The 26,725-nt window shown below is 35.3% G+C and overlaps 2 protein-coding genes across 7 annotated transcripts in view; one reads left to right on the top strand and one right to left on the bottom strand.

The window, feature by feature from the left end:
* The window catches only part of LOC137239232 (uncharacterized), a 145,841-nt gene that overhangs the window by 39,583 nt on the left and 79,533 nt on the right, over positions 1-26,725 (top strand). The window lies entirely within an intron of this gene.
* The window catches only part of Hasp (Hig-anchoring scaffold protein), a 71,640-nt gene that overhangs the window by 39,281 nt on the left and 5,634 nt on the right, over positions 1-26,725 (bottom strand). For 2 of the 4 annotated variants that reach the window (XM_067764271.1, XM_067764272.1), the window contains exons 2-8: positions 25,130-25,405; positions 24,897-25,076; positions 22,268-22,459; positions 18,416-18,592; positions 13,197-13,379; positions 6,907-7,655; positions 6,549-6,840 (exon numbers count right to left, since the gene is read on the bottom strand). In XM_067764271.1, coding sequence (XP_067620372.1) covers positions 6,549-6,840; positions 6,907-7,655; positions 13,197-13,379; positions 18,416-18,592; positions 22,268-22,459; positions 24,897-25,076; positions 25,130-25,405 — 2,049 coding nt within the window. Of the gene's footprint in view, positions 1-6,548; positions 6,841-6,906; positions 7,656-13,196; positions 13,380-18,061; positions 18,339-18,415; positions 18,593-22,267; positions 22,460-24,896; positions 25,077-25,129; positions 25,406-26,725 lie in introns of those variants that run through there. The other 2 variants (XM_067764273.1, XM_067764274.1) reach the window with 2 other exon arrangements.

Genomic DNA, 26,725 nt, shown 5'->3' with positions numbered 1-26,725 from the left:
TGGTGTAGTAATAAAATTAAGTCTTCGATAGTCTCCGCAAGGTCTCCAATCATTTGGTTCTTTTTTAGGAACGAGATGAAGTGGAGATGCAATAGGAGAATTTGAGGGTCTGCATATACCCGTTTTAACTAAAAATTCAAATTCAGCTTTAGCAATTTTAAGTTTGATTGGATCAAGACGTCTGGGTTTCGAAAATGGTAAAATACCTTTTGTTTCTATCCTGTGAACCGTATGGTGTTTAACTTGTTTAGTATAATCTGGTTCACAGGTAATAGATGGAAATTCATTAAGTAATTTTGAAAACTTATTTTCGACAATAGGAATTTTGAGTGAGAAAATATCAGAAAATCCAGAAGATCCAGTAACTTTAATTTTTGTAGTAGAATCCATTATTTCTTTATTTTTAATATTGACAATAATTCCGAATTTTTCTAAAAAGTTTGCTCCTAAAATTGGTGTATCAATATTCGCAATAATGAATGGAAATTCAAAATCTCTTCTTAAACCTAAATCAATTTTAAGTAGTTTTGTACCGAAAGTTTCAATTGAAGAACCGTTTGCTGCAGTCAAAGTAAGATCCGAATTTCTTTTATAAATTTTAAATTTAGAAAAAGGAATAACTGATACAACTGCACCGGTATCGATAAGAAAATTAAGTTTATTGAATTTATCAAATATGAATAGGCGACGAGTAGGTTTAATAATAGTTCCATAATCCGTCACCGTCATAATGGATCGTTTCAGTTTAAATTTTGTTCGTAATTTGAATTGATTTTGATTAAAATTGCATGGGGGTATACATTTGAGAGCGTTATTCTTAAATTTTTTGTGATACCAACAAATAGTTGTTTGTGAATTAAAATTACGATTGTTTGAAAAATTTCTTGATCCTGAAAAATTTCGAGATTTAGATCTATTTCTATCTTTAGATCTTGAACGGATTTGTAATTGATTAATATCATTCGAAATTTTATTTAAATTTTGATAAATAGCCGTAGTTAATTCAGTTAAATTTTTAACGCATTGTTCTAAAATATTATTATTTATACTTGAGACTACAGGAGATTTGGAAGAATGAGGTTTATTGATTAAATCAAAAAGTTTGTCAGCTAAAATAATAATTTCATCTCTGTTTTGATTATTATTGGAAGTCAAATGAATTTGTATTTCTTGTGGTAATTTACGAATCCACAATTTAAAGAGTAATTCTTGGCTAACTATGGAGGCAGAACCTATAAGTGATTTCATAAATCTGAATAATTCAGATGGTGAACGATCACCAAGTTCAGTTTTTGAAAATAATTGTTCTAATCGTTTTTCTTCGCTAAGAGAAAATCTTTCACATAGAATTTTTTTGATTGTATCATATTTATTAAAAAGAGGAGGAGGGTTAATAACATCTAAAATTTTAGATATAGTATCTCGTTGAAGAGTAATTAGAATATTTTGAAATTTTAAATTATCATCATTGATATTGTTAATTTCAAATTGTCCTTCAACAAGTAAAAACCAGGCATCAGGAGAATCTTGCCAAAATTGTGGTAATTTAATAGATTTAGTAGAAGAAAAATTTGTAAAGTTATCTTGTCTTGAAGTATCTTGTGTTATATTAGAGATGATGTTTTGTGTTGTATTAATGTTAGAATTTTGAGTTGTATTGTGAGTCATGATGTTATTTGTATGGTTGATATTTTGATTTTCTGAATTTGTAAATTTACGAGTTCGTATTGGTGAACGTAGAACCATATGAAAAGAAATTTAAATGAAAAATTAGAAAATAAGAAAATATTTAAGATTTTTTTTTGGAAAGGGAGTTAACAATTTAAATAAAATATTTAATTTTATATAAAAAATAAGTAAATTTAAATAACTATATTAAAATTGTTAAAATATAAAAATAATCTTAAAATAAATTTAAAAGTTTAAAAGGTTTAAAATTTTAATTTAAATTATAATTGGAAAATTTGTAATATGATATTAAAATAAAAATTATACTTACATAAAATTAAATTTAATAAAAAAATATTAAAATTAATAAGTAGTTGATTGATGATTTTAGAGATTTTGAGGGAATAAATGGCGTTTTTTGGACGTGATAAAAATTAAATTCATTGCTGTTGCTGTTTATGCAATGGCTTTGTTGTTTTCTTTATAAATCTCATCATTTTCATCGTGATGTCTTATACTTTAAATCCGTTCTTGTGTGTATTTTGCGTAAAATTGTTGTAATAGCTCTTGTTGTAGTGAAGTGGAAAACTTAACCATTGTTTTAAGCGTAGTATGTTGTTTTTTAGAGTTCTTTATTAATTAACGATTCGTAGAAAAATTTTATTTTTATTTATGTTGCATAAAATTTATAGTATGTCTACTAGTAAATTTCTGCTATAAGTACTTTATGTTTTTATTTGATTGTCCGCACTTATTTTTTGTTTTTGTTTCGTATATAGAATTTACAGCGACTGTTATATGCAATTTGCACAAAATATTGTTTATTAATTGAAGTATATTTAAGTTTCATTTTTTTTTTATCGATGTGCGATTTACAATTATGGTACTATGATTTTACTTTTTAATTTTTTATTGTTTCTTTAAAAGTTTTAACAGTTGGTTAAACTATTTTGTTCATCAAATCTGCTAAAATTTGGTTTCCGTTTTCGGGTGTTTCCACACAGTCACATCTACGAATGTCTATGGACTTTCACTTATTTTCACAATAGTAAATGTTTTAGGCACTTTCAAAACGAAATACTTTTAAAGTTAATTATAGCTTCGTATTATAATCACTAAATTCATAATTTTTTGTTTCTGTTTTCAAGTGTTGATTCTCAAATAATTTTTGTTTTTTGTTGATGCCGAATGTATTTCCAAATTGGATTTTAAGTAAACAAACTGATACAAACGTTTAGTCTGTTTCGCACAACTATTTAAGTCGTTGTAAATATGACGGAGTAGTTACTTTAAAATTGCGAAATTTTTTGTTCAAAAATCATTTATCATAAGCACGAGGTATTATATATACAAGCACGGACAGATATAGATTCAGATAATAAATGTATTTTAATTAAAAATTAGCGAATGGAAATTTTCGTAATCATTACAGTCATTAATGAAATAAAATATTTGCGCAGGATCGTTGGTAGGATCGCCAATATATCAACATTCAAGTTGATATTTTAAAAAACTCTTTTATTTTGGTTTGCAATAAAAAATTTATTTTTGTTTATTTTTGAGTTTAGATATTTTCCAACTAATTAGAATTTTCTTTTTTTGAAGTTATTCAAAATTTTAAGTTAACACGAAAACTCAATTAAAATTATTTTAAAAATTAAAGTAAAGAGTACAAAGTAGTTAACACTATATAATAATAATACTAAACGCTTGAAAATAATTAGGTAGGTCCTAGGTACTAGTCATCACACTCCTCATCAATCTGAGGCGTTGATCAGACAATTAAATAAAAGCGTTGGGCGCGTGAAATTTCTAAAAATGTGAGGCGTAGTATAACCTGATTAATGTTCAGTTGGTATTACTTATGACTATCAATAGAAATTTGACGCGTCCAACGCTTTTATTTAATTGTCTGATCAACGCCCTAGATTGATGAGGAGTGTGATGACTAGTACCTAGGACCAACCTAATTATTTTCTAGCTTTTAGTATTATTATTACTTCATGCAAGTATTGTTTTCAATAAAACCGTTTAACTTAAAAACATTTTTTTTAATTATTTTATTTTCAAGTTTTTAGTCTTTATTTAATTGCCTATTATTTCTCATTATATTTAGTTCATTTATGCCCGATTTATCAGTGGTTGGTTAAGCTAAGCTTAAACTAAGCTTGCTTACACTCTAGTCAAATTTAAACTCCAGTTAAACTACTGAACAGTTTTCAGTCACAGTTTAAGGCCGCCTTTGGGGTATGCTGTTTTGTGCGGCAATATTGGTTTCTTTATTATCTAGATAATTTGTAGATACGGCAACAGCTGGATGTTGTTTACCCAACAAACATGGAAAAAAAATTCTCCGGCGAAATATATATCTAGTTCCGGAAGTGATAACCAACATCATTATTTAATTTTTTTTAAACCAGATAGTTCTCGAGTTGATATTCAATTTCATTCTCCAATCACTATCCTACCTTTGAGAAATTTTGTAAAATTAAAAGTTTTCGAGTTGATCTCCAACGTCGTTAATATTTTCCAATTCAATCAAGAATAAATTATATAGGCGGCCGTCGTGGTGTGATGGTAGCGTGCTTCGTCTACCACACCGAAGATCCTACATCAACATCATTGAATCTTACATTTGAGTCCAGTTTGAGAACCACACGTTGTTAATTACATTCTTTCAACGTAAGTAATAGCATATTTTGTTTTATAAAAAGTTCCCTCTTTTGCTGAGTACACTATGATTCTCGAGATGAGCCACTGCTTCGGAACAACTCTTGAGATTTTAGAAGTATGCCTAGTTATCAACATGAGCTCTAATGGTACTCAAACCTAAATGCTTGTTGGGTATATTCGACGCCATTGCGTACGAACGCAAATAACTGATAGGTTAACTAGAGTTTATACCTGGCAGATCGGCCGCTTAAGCTTAGCCTAAACTTCAGTTAAAGTAGACTGAAAAACTGCAAAATAAGTTTAAGCGTAGTTTAATTGACAAACTGAGTTGAACTTGTACTGAAAAACCGGGCCTTTGTGACTAATTATTACAAGAACTCTTTCCTGACAATTTGTTACAATCCAAGTCCTCAATACATAATCCTTCCAAAGACTTTACTCGACTCTGCGCCACGTATGTTTTTCCCTCCTCCAACTCCAAAATATTTTGATGCCACTTCTACCGGACTATATTTAATATTTTTTCCAAATATGAGCCAAATCGGACATCATAGGTCGCTTTCTATTCATGTATGTATTAAAAAAAAAAAAAATGTAAGGCGCGATAACCTCCGAAGAGATCTAAGGCAGAGCTTCTCTTCCAATTTGCGTCCGGCTCCTCTTGATTTTCCCTACAATTTGGCCGGACGGGACCTATATGTTTTATGCCGACTCCGAGCGGCATCTGCAAGGCAGATGAGTTTTCACTGAGAGCTTTTCATGGCAGAAATACACTCGGAGCGCTTGCCAAACACTGCCGAGGGCGACCCCGCTTAGAAAAATTTTCTTCTAATTGAATAACCTTATTTCTAAAATTTTGATGTTGCTTTGCCCGGGGAACCCAGGGCATACGGTGTGGTAGGCGGAGCACGCTACCATCACATCACGGCGGCCGCCAAATCGGACCACAGATACGATTTTTTTTGAATATCTCGATCTTTGCGCCACCTGGGGGTGATTTTTTTCATAGGTCGCTTTCTATTCTTGTATGTATTATGTGTTCCAAATATGAGCCAAATCGGACCAAAAAGAGGATTTTTGTGAATATTTCGATCCTTGGGCCACCTAGCGGCGATTTTTTTCATATATCGGTTTCTATTCTTGTATGTATTATGTGTTCCAAATATGAGCCAAATCGGACCGCAAATACGATTTTTGTGAATATCTCGATCCTTGCGCCACCTAGCGGCGATTTTTTCTTATTATTGCATTGTCATCGGGTTCTGAACTATATTCCAAGTTTCAAGCTTGTAGCTTATCGGGAAGTTACTTAAATTTCAATTACAAAATTCGTGCTGACCGGCTGTCCACCCTGTCAAGTCAAGCTAAATAAAACCGTTTAAAAAATGTAGCAAATGTGGGCAATTCGCGTATAATAATTTGCACGGTATCAGTTTAGGTGCAAATTATTTTGTTTGTGGGTTTTGGTAATTATCTTGCTCAAAAGTTTTTCGAATATTTTATACTGTAATTGTAATTGACAAAAAAAAAAAAAAAAAAACAACTAAATTGGTTTACAAATATTAAAGAGCACAGACAAATTTTCAATATGACCAAACCTAAATATTGAGGTCGGGACAGTTTCGGGATCTCTTTTGGGATTGCGGGACTATTTTTGTAGTATTTTAGATAATTTCGGAATATTTTCAGGATTAATTTTCGGATCCTAATGATATTATTTAGCTTATTTCTTTATTACAGTTCATTTAAGCCTAGTTATTTTGAATAATTCATTTGTAATACAATTCGACAAATTTTAGACCCAAAAATTAGCTTCTACTTTTTTACAGACCTTCGGCATGCTGAATCTGAATCCTCCGCCAGATTTTTTAATAGGCTCTGCTACTATGCAAATATATATATTTTTTTGGGCTAGGTAAGGTCCTGGGTAAAAAGTTTGGGAAAACGCAAAGTCAAAACACTATACAAAAAAATGTTTAAGCAGGGAGCGACCCTACGGAGGGTTTGGCGAGTACTCACAGAGCATTTCTCAGTGAAAAAGCACCAGCCTTGCAGTTGTCGTTCGAAGTCGACATAAAACATGTAGGTACCGTTGCGTCAATTTGTATGAAAAACTAAAAAGAAGCACGATGCAAATTGGAAGCGAAACCAAGCCTAAATCTCCTCGTAAGTTAATCGCGCAAAGTATTAGTTTTTTATGCCCTTACCAATTTCTCCAGATATTGCTGCTGCTGGCGGTATTTGCACTTTTCCACTCATCATCTCATCCAATTTTCGTTGTAGAGCTCGTTTATTACGTAATAAATATTGCGAACGTAGAAAACGCATTTGTATTGAACGTCGTTTACGATTCCAACGTAAACGCGGATGTTGTCCTAGCAGACATTGCGGTAATTCCAAAGGTCGCCATTTACCACCTACACAAGTGGCGCCCGGTGGCCCCACTTCCAAAACATAACCCTTGTCACAATCATACATTATTTGTTTGTTGTTAACAATCTGTAAGAAGAATATTCATATGTATTTAGAGTCTATATGCAGAAATTCCGCTAAACTGTGGCATACCTTCTTTACATAAGGTCTATAATCATACAATCCCATATTACCAACGAGCAGCACTTTGCCATTTGGAATGTAACCGGGAAATGAGCAGAATACTTCCTGGCACAGCGGCGTCTCACCAGTCCAATTACCAAACGAGCATGTCAGCACATACTCATTGTGATCCGTTATATCTTTGCCCTCTGGGCTTATCAACTTAAAGCCATCCTTACATTTAAATCTAGCTTTCATGCCATGTTCTGTCTTTGGCGCTAATACCATGCCATGCTTCGGTGGCTTTGGCATACTTTTACAACGTGCTGGCACACATCGTGGTATGATACTCCATGTACCATTATTACATGTTGGAGGACTTAGTAAGGAGACTGGGAATTCATAGTTTTCATCACATTTCACTTCCAATGCTGTACCATGTTTAACTTTCTCTACACCGCTGGTGCTGCTAGATGGTGTTAGTGGTGATTGGGTTGTTGTTGTTATTGTAGGTGTTATAATTGTGGTACCATTTTCATCAATGATGATTTCAACCGGTATTATGTAACCCTGTGATATAGTTGGTACAACACAAGGTGCTAAACATTCAGGCAGCGGATTACGCCAGCGCCCATCAATTTGACACACGCTTGATGAGTGTCCTTGTATTAGCATTTCGGGTTGACAGCGGAATATTATGCTAGCGCCAAGACCAGTTCCAGCTTCGATATTTTCTATCCAACCATTATAAAGTACACCGGGGTGGCCACAATTTATTTCTGAATATGAGAATGGGATAAAAGTAAATACGTCAACGTTTGTGAACTAGAACGTAACAAAAACAAAAATTTGTTGTTCACTCCCCTTTTGCAGTATTTTTATAAGCTTTTATATAGCCTCACTTGGCTGTTGTATGTAATGAAATCTTGCAAGTTAAATTTGATACACTTCCCGGTGTCCGATTGAGCTGAAATTTTGTACACATGTATAACTCCGATGACAATGCAATATTACTTTGCGAGAATTCGATAAATTAATCGATAACAGAGTTATCGGTAAAGATTTGTATTCACAAGGGAATAACAGCCTAAGTCGTCAAGAACGCAGGTAACTTCGCTTTATTTGTGTATGCAACAAACGTAGAAGTTATACTATGTTCAAACAGAAAAATAAATTGAGATAATTTCGATTTAAATTGAGTGGTGTTCATACAACTGAATTTAGCTTACACAATAGTAATTTGATAGCTGGTTGGCTCGTCTCTACAGAAACAGCATCCTTTGTTCAGACTGTCAAAATGTGCGTGTTGGTATTAGGCGAATGGAATGGAATGAAAACATAAAACTTTGAAATTTTTGTGTGTTGTAAGAAAATCTGTTCAATGTTTTGGTTTCATTTTGAGTTTGCCATCTTTTGACAATCCCTACTCCAGTGAAATGAAAATAATCAAATCAGCTGATCAGATGAGCCTATCATATAGTTGAGCCATGCGTAACTGACGTTTGAATCTACTCAACAAACACACTTTACGACAAGGTTGCATTTGTAGTTTGAAACAATTTATTACGCAATTTTTTTTAAATTGACAATTTATATTACAATTTACTATATGATAAATTGCGTACTAAATTGCCCAAATGGTATAAATTGCCAATTTGGTGTGTGTTTGTACATAGTATTAGGTTGTTATTCCTCAATGTTGCATACTTTTTGTTGCAAACTTTTCTGCGCACTTGATTTGGTTTTACAGATTTTTGGCGATCACGGTTGCCACTTTCGATCCATTTGGACCAAAAATGGTCCCTTCCAACCCCATTTGGGCCACTGGTCCATTTTCTTAAATTTTGGTCCTTTTTAGGCAGTTGCCACGATTTTGGTGCTTTTCTTTCTTTTTCACTCAGGTAAAAATTCACAATATTGCCCAAAAAACTTGCAGCACATTCGTTAACCCACATATAATTTTGAATTTACTTGAATGAATTGCTCACCACAAAAAATTGCTTAGTCGATAAAAATGTACGAGAACAGTGACATTTCACCTAGGAAATAATTTGGGCGAGGCATTAAAAGAAAAGTGTTGGCAAACACACTGTCGTTAATTGTTGATGAAACAGCCGACTTATGAAAAAAACTCTTGTTTAATATTTATTTAGCACAAGAAATATTTTAACTGGAAGGCAGAAATACTTCTTGAAGGCGATAACTTTATAAATGTACAACGAATGCGATTAAAAAATTTTATTTTTATATTCAGCTTTTGAAGCAAATACAAAAGAGATTTCATTTTGGAAGAAATATTTTGTGTAAAATTATCCCCGTAGGTGTTAGCATTAACGTTAAGAGGAAAAGTAAGCATCTATAGAAATAGAACCAACAAAATTGCTTAGTTTCATTTATGCTCTACTGAGTTTTCCACATAGTTCGACCAGAACGCAAATTTTTGAACCCTTCCTAAATGTTCTTAATTATACCATCAAAATTTAACACGCTTTTTATTAGGACAATTATGACTGTGATTTAACTGTAAGATTTAATAATTTAGGTGTAAAGTTTTAATGTTAAAAATATATAATTATGTACAATATGGAATTTTTTTGTCGCAGACGAAAAAACCTAATTATCGTTAAAGGTTACAATGAACTTATAAAGTGTTATATTTCTTTACAGTCAATTTATTTTTTACTTTTTAGTTAATTTTATTAGCCAATAATAAAAGTTTATTTTTAAAAAAGTTTTTTTTCTTTAATTCTATTTTAGGTTAGGTTCGCAAAATGTGTTCATAGCTTTAAAACTACCTTTGTTAATTTAGGTTAGGTTAGGTTGAACTAGCCGGTCAATAAATTAGACTGAATGACTTCTAAGGCATCGAATCCCGAAGATCTTTTGCAATCGCGGGATTTCGGGATTATATACTGACAACCTCGGGGTCCTGGGATTTTTCGGGATCATCCGATACTGTTTACTTTGAATAATGTAACGTATATAAGAGAATTTTGGTTGGAAGCAGTTTTATTACTACCGTTCCAGAAAATTACAAAGATACATAGTTCCGGAAAATTTTAAATTTGATATTGGTTTTCTATTAACGTAACTTGTATTCAGCAACATATTAAAAAATATTTTTTAAATTGTTTTCTATTGAAATTTTATACCAAGAAAATAAAATTTAGTTGCATCTTTTTGACATAATTGTCTATTAGTTTATTTAATACTATTATGACGTTACTTATATGTGACCCGGTCTATGAAAAGGTGGCTTATGACTCAAACAGATGTCTTTTTTTTTGCGAGAAACAGCTGTTAACAGCTTTTTTTTTTTGAGTCATAAGCCACCTTTTCATAGACAGAGTCACATATATGGATATAATTTAAAATTTGTCCGAGTATAAATTAGTCAATTTCGGGAACGTTCCCGAACAAATTCATAAAACGACGATTAAAAGGATTTTAGCAATTTTTGAGCTTGATTACACGAGTATTTACTGATGGCAGAAGCCGAGGTCACATTTAAACGTAAAATGATTACAAATTATTTTGTTTAAATATAATTGTCATTTCGGGTGACGCAAATTGAATCGACTAAAATTTAATACTTTATTTAAAATTTGTAAGGCTTTCCACAATATCTGTAAATTTCTACAATCTGTAACCACTTCGAAAGAATCTAAAGGCATCTCGTATATAAATTGCATTATTTTTTGCAAATTTATCGAAATGATTTTTACATCCTTTATATTAAGGCCGGTTGAATGTTTGTCCGCTTTTCATACAAATCTTGCAATCGATTTTTAAGTAACTTCTCATTGAGCTACAAACGTGAAACTTTACACATAGGTTAGAACACCGTGACAATGCAATAAAAGGAAAAAAATCCGTTAAGTGGCGCACGGATCGAAATAATTAGAAAGGAATTTGAAAATTTTCAAATCAGCTTTTAAGTAACTGTCGATAAGCTAGAGACTTGAAATTTCAAACTTAATTCAGAGGTCGATGACAGGCGATGACACGATACAAAAGGATACGCTAGGGGGCCCAAGGGATGAGATATTTAGAAAATCGTACGAAACAGAGAGAATTTTGGGATTGATTTTTATTTAAGTTCTCATTGAGCTACAAGCGTACAACTTAACAGATAGGTTAAGACAACCAGAAGATGTAAGAAAAGGAGAAAATAAAAATAAAATAAAAACATTTGAAGCACTTCCTTTATATATAAATGGACAAAAGTCCGCGAAAAATGTGTCCTTATATAAAGACATATTTTTGCTAAACTTTGATTTTTAAATTTTGACATAGAAATTGCAAAAATAATTATGAGAAGTAAAAATATAAAAGTGGAGCACACATTACTTGGGTTGGAAAGTTGGTAGGAAAGGAGATATTATTAGTCAATCAATTGCGCTCCACCTTTATATTTTTACTTCTCATAATATTTTTGCAATTTCCGTGCTCCTTTTAATTTTTACTACAACTTGGCAGGACGCGACCTACATGTCTTACGCCGACTCCGGACGGAATTTGTAAGCAGATGAGTTTTCACTAAGAAGCTTTGCATGGCAGAAATCGGAGTGTTTGCCCAATCAATGCCAAGGGGCAACCCCGCTTAGGATAACTTGTTTTCCAATTGAAAAAACTTGTTGCTAAATTTTTGATGTTGCTTTGCCTGCGACTTCAACCCAGGATATTCGGTGTGGTAGGCGGAGCACGCAACTACCACACCCCGATGGCCACCAAAGACGTCACTTGTAGTGAAGATACTCTTACGGTGCGTTTCGACACAAATTCTCCATAGGCAGGTTATGCGGAAGAAATGGGAGACAAAACTTGAACTCCAAGTACGGACTGAACACTACCAGTGTTGATGGCTAAACTTGAACTTAAATGTGCTGAAGCACGTGTTCCAAATTTAAGTCGGATATAACCTGTAAATGGCTGGTAAAACGACAATAGGGTGAGCTAAGATAATTTGAGTTTTGTTACTACTGAATCACGTTCCGTGCTCTTTGAAAACGACGAGAGTCGTCCTCATATAAAAAGTTAGAAAAATCAGTCACCTATAGCCCAAAGAGTACTGACACATTATTTTAACATACATACATATTTCCTACTCAAAATTCTAGAGAGTTTTATGAATGAGTATTTAGGGTAGAGTACGACGCATATTATGCTTTTCAGCATCACATTCGTAAACCAACGGCAAGTCAGTAGACACCACATTGCATACGATGCTCAAGAACACAAAGAAAGAGCTGGAATACGCCTTTGATGCCTTCTTATTGGCGGGGCTCTCAACAATGTTTGGAAAGAGGCATTGACGTGTAAAAAATATGCATACATAAAATGTTATCCAAAATCTTTTAAGTGGAATATCACCAATATTGAGAGAGCGCGCTTTTCTGAGGTGATTATATTTTCCCCGACCTTTTGACAAAATTATACAAGTCTGCTGTATGGCTCCTAAGTCAAGTGAGTCAGTTTTAAAACTAATGAATTAACCCGTACTATTCTCACTGGTATTTGGAGCTCTGCCGGCGTTGTTCACCACTGGTTCAAACCAAGCCGAATTCAGTACTAGGTTTTGTTGTCCCATCAGCTGACTGCTTCTTCTTGACAATTTCCAAGCAACGCCTTCGCTCAAGAAGATATCAGATAACCGAAATCACTACTAATTTTCTTTTGATTTGACATTCTTCTCCACAGCGAATGGGGCTTAATTCGCTTTGCCATCACCTTGTATGAACTCGCCTTGGTTTTAATCAGAGCGAATTCAGTGGTGTTATCCCAACATCCGATTTCTTCTTCTTGATTATTTTCCTTACAAAGCCTTGCACAACTATAAGCTGCAGACATTGGTGCTTTATCGGTAACCGTATCGGTAACCTTATAACAGTTGATTCGACCAACCTTATGCGAATCAATGTAATAGATTATTGGTGCCGCTAAGGTCGTAACCGTATCGTAGCCAACCAATTGGTTTTTGGTTTACCGTCGTAACGATAAACAGCTGATTACATTAGGCATACGACTACAGCGATACGATAAACGGCACCAATGACTGCGGCTATACGCCAGTTAATCGAAATCAATGAAACTCTTCTTTTAACTTGACATTCTTCTGCATGGCGAATTGGTTGAATTCGCTTTGCCACCACCTGGTATGAATTCGGCTTGGTATGGATTAACATGTAATTTTTAGAAAAAAAATTTTTTGGATAGTTTCTAAAATGAACATAAATCTTTTTTTGTTGTTGTCAATTCCTGCTTTTAACAGTGTGGAGTGTACGCCAAACGATGATGGTTGTTTATAGCATTTTAATTACCTTTACAAGTTGGTAGAGTTCCGCTCCATTTACGATCTGCACCACATCGACTACTAGTTTCTCCAACTAATGTGTAACCGTAACGGCATTCATAACTTACCACTGAGTTATAGGCTAACGTGGTATATGTAGCTTTACCGTTCCGTGGATTTTCTGGCGTTGGACATACAACAGATGTTACCACTTAAATTAGAGGTTAAGATATTTTGGGGTTATGAAATTAGTTTAGTGATCACCTTATTTGTGAGCTTATCTTTGTATTTATAATAAGTAACAAGTTAAAAAGTAGAAGTGTGGTTGAAACAGAAAGGACTTTTAATTGATAACACATTTTTATTAACATGGTTAGAAGGACACATTTGAATGAAGCAACAGAGAGTATAAGAGCAGCGCAAGCTGAGTAATCAGTAATCAGTTTAATTTAAACATGCAATTAGTTGTGAAGTATAAGTGTTATTGTGAAGTACTCTCAAAGTAGTCTAATAAAGACTATTTTGCATTACTAAATATTGGAGTTATTTATTCAACAGTTTAGCGATTCGAACGTTAGCAGAAGGTTTCAAATAAGCAGAATTTCCCGAAAATTTGTTACAATATGTTAAAATTATTCTTTTGAACATAATTTGCTATATTTTATGTATGTGTCTGCTGCAAGTAGCCATTGCTTAGCTATGCTTTATTGTGGTTGTGGCTGTAGCCGTCGTGTTCAATGCTTAATTTCGAAGCGAAACTAGATCTTCAGAGGACACAATAATCATAATACATAATTTGATTGCATATACCTTCGAGGAAATTAAGACTGAGATTTTCCTACAATTCGCAGTGTGCTACTTTTAATATTTTGCTAGTTTTTAATTTTGCTGCGAAGCCTTTCATGGCAGAAATGCACTCTGAGGTTTGCCAAACTACTAAAAATTTATTGATAAAAGTTGCTGTCTGCAGGAAAAAAGTCTGGGAGCTTCTGTAAGTTGTATGCATTTACAGTTGGAGGTGCAGCAGGAAATTTTCTCATCACAGTATGCAAAATATTACAAGACACTGAATCGTGCGACAGGTGTTGTTTTTGTAGCGATAAAGACGTTCCCCGAAGGTTTTGGGGAGTGTTATCGATGTTGATGAAGTATCATAAGGGTTCGCCTCGCGTAGGTGAGGTTGAAAATTGGGTTGCGGAAGCTGTGAATTGCGCTTATCAATCCCTAGAATCCCTTGTCGTTATTAATTGGCCTTTTTCACGACAAGAGATATCACTCAATAGCACCAAAAGAGATGAATTCCATCTCAACTGCTGTCTCCCATTCAAACGAAAGCTCCCCTTTATCCGCTCGCAAATACGGTTAGCGGTAAGAATCCTTTCGGGTTCGAAGCGTTGTTATCTGCACGGATAACATGATCTAGCCAACGAAGCCGTTGGGTATATATTTGCCACACTTTGTTTACAACTTTCCAGGTTCAAAGGAGACTTCACAAACAATTTTTATCCAGTGACCATTTAATTATAATTATCTAACCAGCACCTGAAATAACTGATGTATGAAGGCTGAATCTAAAGTAATCTAGGACAAACTAAATAGGTTTCTTACAGCGCCTATATATACCGAAAGAAAAGAACCTAATAAAATCAAAAAATCAGGTTTGTTGTTCTTGAATTAATCGTTATTCAGTAAAATTGATCTCATTATGGTTAATACAACGGAGTTACTTGTCAATCGAACAAAATTGTATGGTCATTTCATTAAACGAAAAACCGTTGATCTTAAGCAAGCAATATTCTATAAAATTACAGATTCACAACCAATCTAACTGATTTTTGTGGTAGAAGAGATATCTCTCTAATATCAACAGCCACTGTTATATGTTAATAGTTTTCATTAAAGTTTTATCACGATATTTATTGTACGTTTAGCACTGATGGATCGTGGTCCAGATCGCAAAATATCTAGAAATTTTGAAATGGATCTTGATCCAGTATTAACAGCATTGCCTCATCATATGACATTCGTCTTAGGGTGGCATTAATAATTGTTAGCAAACACGCCAAAACTAGATGGCTACCGTGGTGTGATGGTACGTGCTACGCTTACCAAACCGAAAGTCCTGGGATCAAGGCATGAAAAAAGATACATTTCAGAATCAACAATTTGATGGGAAGCTGATTCAATGCGATTCATACAAATTGACAGAAATATCGATTAAATTGTATAATATATAAAAAATATGGCGACCCTTTAAGCCTCTAGTGGGCATCACATATAATAATCTGACTAGACCCTCTACAGAATATACATATGAATCAGTAAATTGGCAAATATACGTTTTCCATGTAAGCGTCCTTCCAGGCTCTAAAAGGGGTATATATTGTAACGAATTTAGAGAAATTCCGCTTATTTGCAACCTTCTGCTTACGTTCGTATCGCTAAACTGTTGAATAAAACACTCCTATATTCTGTATTACAAAATGGTCTTCATTAGACTACTTTAAAAGTACTTCGCAATTAAACTTCACATCGCAAGTGGTAGCGTGCTCAAATTAAACTGAATACGGACTACTCAGCTTCTGCTGCTTTTATACTATCTGCTCAAATGTCTAGACGTTTCTTCTTCTAGAATCCTCTGCCTGGTCACCAGTCATACGCGCGTGTATTTGTAGTGTGTAACCATATGCGTGTGTATATGTGAGGAAGTAGTAGCTGATGATGACATGCGTTTGTGAGTATCTCTGTGCTGCTTGTATGTGTGTGTGTGTATATGATGATGAATGTGTTTATGTAGCTTGCTTAATGTTTCTATTGTTGTGCCTTTATTTAATAACCTTAGAGTTGGTAATATTCGTCAGAATATATTAGAGTGCATATTTTGACAGGCATAGTCCAGCGAATTAAAACGCAGCGCCTGCGCTGGCTAGGCCATGTTAAGCGAATGAAAGATGATGCTCCGGCCAAGAAAGAGTTTCTATCGGAACCCGCCTATGGAAACAGGGGTCAAGGGCGGCCCCACCCCGTTGGAAGGACCAGGTGGAAAACGATTTAAACTCCCTTGGTGTGACCAATTGGCGGCGGTTGGCGGAGCGAAGGAGCGACTGGCGCGCCTTGTTGGACGGCCATAACCGTTTAGACTGTTCAGCGCCAATTAAGGAAGTAAGTAATCTAGACAGGATATGTACCTATAGATTTTTGTAGGTTCGTAAACGGGTCAATACACAATACGTGATGGGAAGGGCTCTAAACATAATTCAATCACAAGAGGTTTGCTCGACTGACACATTTTTTGACAATTGCAGCCATTTTGCTCCCAAATCGAACTGACATCCGTTAACTGTGTTGTTTCTTTGTGATTTTTCGAAAAATATTCGTAGTAGAAATAGGTATCAATCGGTTTACTAATAGTACTGAACTGCATAAGTCCTTAGAACATTTTTTTAAATTGTATGATGAATTAATTAACTATACCACGATCTATTAGTGTGGCTGAACATAGGTCTTATGAAAAGTACGCACACCAAGGAATCGTGCGCTTTCGTAAACCTATGAACATACGTAACCTAAACCAATTCAAAATTCATCATTCAACGTCAAAAAATCGAGTAGTAAATCGAGATGCCATAACGAAAGGTACTCATTGAGCATGTTAACTTTTTCATTCCGTATGTTCGGAACATTCCTCTCCATTTAAGAATTTGAGGAATCGGTTTATATTTGGAATATTATGTATATACTTATTTGATAGTTTCGGACCTCGTGAGGTAGTATCAGACGAAGGTGTCCCGAATATTCTAAATTAACGCTTTATCCGGAACACTTCGATGAATACTTAACGGAAAAGAGCTTTCCGAAATTTCAGAATAAAAAGGTGAATACTCCCTGTGTATCAGGACTGCACAAAAGTTTAACTCTTCTGCCAAAGTCAAGGCCGGAATATAAAGTTCTAAGACAATAAGCAATTTTCTTTTATTTTATTGGTCAGTTCATTGCGGCTGCTGAGTAGAGTATCACCCCGTGTGGGCTGCCTGTTCAAAATCGTCCTATCTCAAAATATTTAAAAAAAAAAATTTCATTTCAGGATTTGTCACAAAAAAGCCCTATATAATAATTAGATTGAAGAAAGCCTTATCTCAGAATGCTTTTCACTAACTCCCTCTTATGTCAAAATACATTGAACTTATGCTCAAATGGGGAGTTTTTGAAAAAAATTTTGAGATAGTGTATTTTTACTTCAAACAAATTCTGAAAGAATGACCATACCAACATAGCTCTTTATCAATCCACGAAATATGTAGTAGAAACTGAATTATTTTCCCCCAAAACCTGTTGGCATTTACAAATTTATTATCACTACTAATGTACTACTAAAGGTATTTTTCTACTACAATTTTCACTGAAAGGGATTGAATTATTCCCCGTTTTCCTTACTTCGTAAAAGCAACCTGTACAGATTTATAAATTTGGGAGTGTCAAAGCTCTGTCATCATTGGAGAACAAACCTCTAGTGATTGAGTCATGGGCTGTAAATATAACGGAGTTTTTTCTTCACTATTCAAAAGGCCATCATAATGGGAGTTACGTTCTAGTGGAATGTTTTAAGCTTAATGTCAAAGATATTTTGATTTATGCAATTAGAAAAAAGTTTTTATTGAAAATTCTTTTAAATAAGTATTTAAAAATTGGAGGCTGAGATTGTTCGCAGTTTTGAAAAACTTGACACAAAATTAAATTAGCTTTTGACAGCTGGCGTGGAATGAAAAAAGGAAACAGAAAAAGTTACCGCAATTTGAAAAACTTAGAAAAAATGGTGATAAGTGAAAATTTTAGATGAATTTATGTTCTAGCCAAGTGCGTGTCATGGAATAAAACAACATTTTTTGTTTGTATTTATAATTGTATATATATATTTGCGGTAACTTTATTTGTAGTAACATTATTAATTTTTGAACATTTAAAACCTGACAACAATTAGATTTTGAACAAATTTTCTGCAAGCAATAAATATTTAGTTAGATTAACTAGGCGAAGTTTTCTTATTATATACGATTTGTTTTCCTATTGGAATTTTTTTCTGTGAGTGTACGAGAATGACAGTTTTGAAATAACCGTAGCTGATTTTATAGCAACTTGTTTGATACTGTGGTATTATTGTTAACAGTATTAGCTAATATAAAAACATATTTAAAAATAAATAAATTAATATATCAAATCAAGATAAATGCTTTTAAAAACTTTACTTACAAACACATGTCGGAAGTTCTTTTGGAACCCAGGATCCGTCCGATTGACAATAACGTTCATGTTTGCCCACTAATTCATAGCCCGTGCCGCAATTGTAACTTATCTTACAGCCAAAAGTGTAGCATTCTCCAGCGTGCCATCCGTAAGCGGGATCTGGTGGTTGTCCACAGGATCTTGCTGTAAATAAATTTGTATAGGTAAATAATATACATATACTATATTTTTCTGGTGACTTGATTATTTTAGTGGTGAAATAGGCATGGCCGTAATTCTAGAAAACCGTATGCAAAAACTTTGAATAACAATGTAACCATAACCGTGTCCATAAAAATATTGCCATAATCGTTAACGTAGGAATCGATTGAATATTGATTTTCTCATTTAACAATATTCTGTAAAGTTGATAGATTCTCAATCAATCTGACTGACTTTTCCGTTGAAATAGGAATTTCTGAAATATCAAGATCCACTGTTTTATTTTAACAGTTTTCATTGGTATTTTACGGTCAATATCAATAACACAGGCCGACAAAATTTAACCAACATTCAGACCCAGATACCAGGCGTAGGAAAACATGAAACATGAAAATTTCAAAATGCGATATCTCAGCAAAAAAAAATGATATTTCAGCAAACTCAACGCCATTTGAAAGAAGAAGACTTCTACTTAAAGATGCCAGCCTATTATTTTGGTGAAAGAAAACATCTGCAAGGCTACGTAACCTCAGATATGGGCAAAAGCGGTGTTTTTTGCACTTTTAGGTTAGGATATCTCGAAAACCAGAGCTGATAGAGCAATTTTGAAGCTAGATTTCGATTCATTGCACCAAAATCCTTCGAAAATATATAGTCCGGTTTCTGGGTCTGAGATGCTGTCGGCCTGTGTAATTGTTACTAACACACTAGAGTTAAAAGCCATCGTGGTGTGGCTAGCGAAAATCCTGTCATCAAGACCTTGACAACGCACTATAAAATCTTTAGAAAAAAGTTTTTTATTTTTATTTTTACTTTTAACGGAGCTTCGCCTACATTTGATGAACTTTTTTTTTTTGATTTGATTGTTAAAACGGTTAGTTCAGAATCAATAATTTGTACGAAGTTGATTCAACAGCTATTTGGGATGGACAAAAATTTACAGAAATATCGGTTGAATTGCCCGTGATTGTGTTGATTTTTACAGCTTTTTTTCTCTCAGTGAATCCGTAAAATTAGTAACATCCAATTGGCAGAGTTTTTGTACTTATTCGGCTTACCTTTCTTATCTGTTCCACAAAAATTGTCTGGCAAATTAAAAAAAAAATTCTCCATCATCGTTTTCACCCCTTAAGCTTTTATTTTTGAACGTTGTGGCAGCGCACTGTTCTCAAGAGGCCAAAAGAAACAAATAAGTCCTATTCATATCTCGAAGCTTTGTGGGACCCCTGTTGTTGTTGTGTTAACAGTGCTTCGCTCCATTCAATAGGTACGGGATTCTAAAGAAACTAGCAGTTTCAACAGGGTTGGACCAAAGATATATAGGTGTTAGAGGCATTGATTACACATACATTACGTATGTCGGGGTTGATTCTGGACAAAGAGGAGTTTAACCCTTTACAGTATATAGAAAGAAGTTAGGCCAGAGTGACTCGTGTGTCCCTTGGTAGTCTGCTTTCTCCTTCTACAATGGTTGGATAAAGTATACGATATGATAACGGGATTCACCGATTGTCACCTAGAAAAGGGGTTTACCGATTCTGTGTGGATTTGGCTTAGGGCCTCCTTATGCTTATCTGGATCAAACAGCTGAGGATGGGCTAGATCAAACAGTTGTTTGCCTGGTTTGTGAAAATTTAGCAAAAACTTGTAGATAATGTTCAGGGGTGGTAAGAAGACATCCCGTGGTAGTTCTGAGTACAATATTTCGGCAGGCATGCAGCCTTTTACAATGTGTGTCAGGGGTCCAAACTGGCGACGCGTAGCACGTGAGCGGCGGGCAACTTGCTTTGTATGTTGTTACTAACGTTTCCTTATCTTTTTTTTCCACCTTTGTACTTTAGATACAATTTCGAAGGAACTTTATGTGCCTTAAAGATAATTGTGTTATCGAACGTTACCTCTAAGATCTTTGGGCAACTGACAGTCGGCGGCGTAATGCCATCAACGTGAACGTTAAGTATTTACGTTATTTGTTCCTTCCACGTGATTAACAGAGCAGCCGTGGATTCGGTCGGTGACCAGCTCGCTCGATATAAAGAGTCCTGGAAGACTAGGGAGATCGCTATTTATTCTAGAAACTTTTTCTATTGAAGGGTCAGGTCCTGTTGCCATTATCGTGCAGTCATCGGCATAGGCAACTACTCCTTTTGTTAGGGAAATTTATACCGTGGACCCGCCTTTACGCATTACGTCATGGTTTGGTAAGCAACAACTTAGTCGTTATTAATTCGTACGCGAATTTCTTTGCGCTGAGTAACATGATCGGGATATTTAACTGGGCTGTATGCTTCGGTAGCCTACTAAAAACATCTGCCTATGAAAAATTGTAACAAGAAACCTCGTAGGAGATTGACTTTTCCTGGCATGTAATATAGTCATCTGCATTATCAGGTTGCAGCATGGAAATGTACACCAACTACTTAGCAGTGTACTAATCGAAGAGCACAAAACCAAGTCCCTCGCATCGAGATCGACGGCAGGCATACATCCAGTGGTCTGAATGAATGTGCAGATTATACGAGGTACAAATATCGAATACCATTACCTTGTGGCAGCCAAGGTACGTACACGCCTCCGTACTGCGAAGAAAGTGCAAGCAGTGACATAAGGAAAGTTCGCCGTCAAGTAGCCGCTCAATGAGAGCAATGTGAGACAAAACGGCGTAAGTGCAAAGAGCTTCAGATGCTAGTTGAGCAGCAATGATAAAGGCAATTCTCGTACAAATTGCGCTTTGATTATGGAGGGTAAACTTCACCTTCTTGCTAGTTTGGGGCGGAGGCAATGAACCGTTAATCTGATGATGGGATACACGTTCGGCCACCGAACTATGAGGAAGTGAGAACGGCAATATCCAGTCAATCTAAAGAATAAGGAGTGTTCCTGCACGGGGGCGAAGAGTTCGTAATTGAACTTCCCACTGTGATAAACACTGCTATTGTCAGCACAGGATTTGCCAACTTATCGTACATCGTTATTGCTCTCATGGGTTTGGTTGAGGTGTTGACAACATGCTTCTTCTATAATATTTGTAGGTGTGCGTTTACCACTAAGCTCCACAGGATATGTGACAAGAGTCCGGGTTTTGAACTTCATTTTTTTTCTTAATTATACCCAGTCGTCCTCTTTTGAGGTTTTAGTTAACCGTGTGTCGGCTGACGTGAGTCGATACCTTATTATGAGCTGAAGTTCATTCTCTTCAAATGCTTGGCTTATAGCATTATGAACTGCAATCGGCTGACTCACTATATATAGGAAGATCACTTTCACTCTTAAGTGTCAGTTTCGATTCATTTTTCTACTTGATCAGGCTTTGTAAACTCTTGCTGCCTCGGAAGCTCCTATACGATTTCTTATTGGATCTTCCGATTTCCTTGCTGCATTTGCCGTGTATCCCTTCCGCAGACCTGTACGTCTAGTTGTTAACTCGACTGCTTTCCATGCCGCTAGTAATTATCACTATATTTATGGCAACAATGATTATGGCAAAATTTATAAAGATTAAAACTTATGAATATGGATATGTCATGTCCTGTTATGATATGCGACTGGCGCGCCTTGTTGGACGGCCATAACCGTTTAAACGGTTAAGCGCCAATTAAGTAAGTAAGTTATGATATGTCACCATTAATTTAACTTTTAAATATTTTCACATCTTACGTTCGCATTGAATATCCGGTCCATACCAACTAGCCTGACCTTCGATGGCAAGACATTTAGCACGCGGGAATCCATTAGTAACATAACCGGTGTGGCAGTGATATTGAACTGTTGAATCCAAATCGAAAGTTTCTTGTTCGGGTAAAGCTGAATGACGAGCATGTTCTATTTGTGGCGGTTTAAGGCAATAAACTGCAAAAAATTAAGAAATTTAGTTAGTAATTAAATTAATTCGGACTGTATTTGCGCTAGAACATTGTGATAAAAAGCAGTGTTCCTTTTCCGCCCTAACTAGAGCAGTAACTCTAAAAGTTTTACTGATTCTACGAGCTGTTATTGCAGTAATTTAACCGTGTTCAGCCCGCACATTAATCAGCCGAGATTATCAAAGGGTTAAGTCCACTATATCGATTGGGTGAGGCCAGTGGGAGATTTGTGTAAGACTGGGATGTGTGTTTTCTATTGGTATTAAAAGCCCAATTATATACTGGATAGAGCACATCTGGGAGGGGGATGTATTGTCACACTTGATTTATGTGACTGCTGGACTTAACAGTTTAACGATAAGTATACTGAGATTTGTCCTGTGACCTACGGTTTTTGTGCGAGATCTTGTTAGACTAAATAGGTGCAAGAAGCCCCTTAGTCTCATCCTCAAACTCTTCAATATCGTACTGGCATTACTTACTATAAGGATGTAAGTTCTCTTAATTAGTCGAACATATTGGTCAGCGCATGTTTATTTGAAATCTCACGTGGTGAGCATATATATAAGCTGGATTACTAATGATAAGAACAGTGGGTGAATAACATATATTGACCCACTGACAGCATTCAGATCTACACAGATGGATCTAAATTGGAAAACAGGGTCGGAGGGGGTGTATATTCGGAACGATTGGACATACAAAGATCGTTTCGCCTTCCGGATCACTGCAGCGTATTTCAAGCCGACCTTGTAGCCATACAAGACGCTGTGGACTGCCTAAGGCAGAAGGTAGTCTCTCAGAGGCACATTTATATTTTCTCAGACAGTCAAGCAGCGCTGAAAGCCCTTGACTCTGTCACAACTAATTCTGAAACTGTAGTAGGCTGTCGCAGATCACTTAACGTGATGGCTTAACAGTTTACTCTGCATCTGGTATGGGTTCCGGGGCATAGGGGCATACCAGGTAATGAGATGGCGGATGAGCTTGCAAGAAAGGTTACCTCCCTTCTACTTTCGCCATCCTGGAAGAGGTTGGGCATACCGATCTCCACCTGCAAACTCAAGATAAAGGAAGCTCTATTGATGGAAGCGGGAGCTAGGTGGAAGCATCATGATGGATGCCACACGGCAAAACTCACATGGCCGGAATGGAATGAGAAGAGATCGCATGAGCTTCTCACCCTCCGTAAGAGGGATCTCTCCTTAGTTTTGGGTCTGCTCACTGGTGGCATCCGTATTGGACTGCATGCGGAAAGGATTGGCTCTCCATTTAATGATTATTGTAGAAGCTGCGGCAAAGAAGAAGAGCCTGAAACTGTTAGGCATCTACTTCGACAATGTCCATCGCTCGGTAGAAAAAGGAAACGTTTCATGGGCAAGATGTTTCTTGTAGATCTGACTGATATAGCTCAGGTAATACAAGACGCTTAGTTAGCATGGGCAAGATGTTTCTTGTAGATCTGACTGATATAGCTCAGTCAATACAAGACGCTTAGTTAGCTTCACAAACTCAACGAAGTGGTTTGATTAGGAGAGTAGGAACAAATCCGTGTGGTATCACAATGGGCCTATAAAGAACGGCGGCCACTTGAACCTAAACTAACCTAATGATAGGAAAACTGTGCGGCATGTTGGCTGAACTCATACAAACATGAAGTTATCAGATCTGAGTCTTCTGGCCGTTAGTGGGGCTGAAAGAAATAGAGGTAAGCCAAATGCCTCAGCGGACTAGCTGCTTTGTGGGAATTTTTATCGTTCTTGACTTTATCTATCAACTTGATATGCTCTTGTAGCCGTTCAGAAAATTGGTTACCCGGATGAATGTTGGAAGTGGGAGGAAGAAACTTTTCGTAGCCAACATCCCTAATGTAACAAACATAGGATATCGAAGGGGGGGATCTCTCACACTTTTAAATGGCGCGTGGAATTTGTCGGCTCTGTATAACCCTCTGTTCGGGGCGTACTGACCAGGGTTATACTGAAATAAGAGCCCTCAGTTGGCAGACTACGAACTTCACTTTCCTACTGGGTTCCGTTTAACTTCTAGTTCCAATGACAAAAATTAAGAGTAACTACCAGATAAATGCAGACTTTGCAACCGGGACCAATGTCACTTTGGACTCATCGGCAAGAATTTTGAAATACGTTATCCAATGTTATCCGTATTGATTGATATAATCTGCTGTTATAAGCCAATGCTGACGCAGTCCTGCTTACCGCACTTCGTTTACCGGTACCGTCAACCGTTACTTTAGGTTCTGACCGTCACGTTGAGGGTCTTCATAAGTATAAGGTTGTAGCCTTATGGCTAATAAATGTGAAAGTTTCAGGACCTCTACGAAAGTGCTCATCCACTAGGAGCATAATGCAGCATCAATCACTTTTCATACGTATGGTATATGAGAAAATTCAGATACTTACTATTTTGTTTGCAAGCCGGTTCAGCTCCTGCCCAATTGCCATCTGCTTGACAAAGACGACTTTGTAGGCCAACAACATGATAGCCATGGGGACAAGAATATGTAGCACGTGCGCCAAAATGTCTACCAGCAACGGATACCTGACCCAATGATGGTTGTGCCAATTCAGGACACTCCCGATCTGTGAAAAAAATGTACTAATAAATATTTCATTACAATACACTAAACACTCACCCGGTTTGATACAAGACATTCCACAGACACCATCGCATAGGCACTTTTTCTTTTTACTTTTACAATCCTCATCTGAAGAACATTTTCTCAAACATTTTTGTCCGAGTAACGTTGCCTGCTCTTCATCTCTTGGACATTCAGTTGATGGTGAGTTGCGTGGATTCTTATAAACTCTTCCATCATCGTCTGCTTCCGAAGAATCATCATCTTCATCCCAATCATCATCTTCGTCATCTTGAGGAACCTCTGTTTGCGTTTGTGTTGGTACAGAAATAACTAGAAAAATATAAAGACAAAAAGAAAATTGAGCACTCGAAATTTTGCAATAGCCACAATGTTGTTTTTCCTTCTGAAAAGTTTTTATTTTGTCTCTTACAACGTTTTTCGAGCCATCCATTCAAATACTTGTGTAATGTCCATTTGAATGAACTTCTTTCGACTATTCGGAATAGAAAAATTATTTTGGATCCTAATTTCAGAGTGTGTAATGTATTGCAAAAGCCGATTATAATTTCTGAATATTCTATTAACTGAAGCTTCTATTTTGTGAGCGACTACTGTATTTAAATCAGTTCACACCTTTTACCAACTGTGTAAATATTTAGCCTTTGAATATTAACAGTTGAATAAAAATACCCCATAAAAAATTTAATATTTCCAAAACATAATTTTAATATATTTCCAAAACATAATTTTAATATCTAATATGATGAATTTCATATCAAATCCAATATGCGTTGAACCCGACCCCCTCAGAATTTGATGAAATTTTGCATGGGGTTACATCTTACCCACCCAAACACAACCTCATTTTTAGAAATTGCATTTTCGAAAAATTTTGGGCGTGGCAAAGTATCGAAATATCCGAAAATATTAGAAAAATTACGATAATAGGTACTTTTAAAGTGTCATTACTACGGAATGGCTTTACCGATTTCAAAGATCTTTATACCATTAGAAAGGTATTGAAATAAGCTTTCAAAGCTTTTTTAATAAAATTTAAAACTGAAAAAACACTTCAAAGATCAAGCGATTTTGAAAAATAAAATTTTATTTTAGAAAGGTCTATTTAATATATATAACATATCTGAAAACTAAAATGGGGTTTTTTTTTTTTTTTAATTTATTTAAGTAAATGCATCTCCTGGTTACTTTCTCATATTTGGATATCACGCGTAAATTAATCAACCAATTTGAAAAATTTTTATACCGTTAGAGAGGTATTAAAATCACCTTTGAAAACATATACTGTAAAGATTCTATATTACACTGAAAGAAAAAAAATTTTTTAATTTTTTTCTACATTTTTTTCCAAACTGGGAAAACACTTCAAAGACCAAGCGATTTAAAAAAATTTTTTTTTAGAAAGGTCGATTTAATATAAAAGCTAGAATGGTGTTTTTTTTCTTTTAAAAAAATTTATAAGTAAAACCATCTCTTGTTAGCTTTTTTTTTTATTTTGCTATTATTGTGTGACAAAAAAGGTACCTAGCTATACTTTGAAAGTTATACAGATACTATGACTAAGTATTCTAATAGATTCGAACAAGAATCGTATTATCAAATTTTTCAGACACGCACAATAAATAGACATAC

Source organism: Eurosta solidaginis, chromosome 2, assembly GCF_040869045.1.
Source record: "Eurosta solidaginis isolate ZX-2024a chromosome 2, ASM4086904v1, whole genome shotgun sequence".
Taxonomy (NCBI): domain Eukaryota; kingdom Metazoa; phylum Arthropoda; class Insecta; order Diptera; family Tephritidae; genus Eurosta; species Eurosta solidaginis.
The sequence above is the reverse complement of the archived record's forward strand: the minus strand, read 5'-3'. Positions and strand labels throughout refer to the sequence as shown.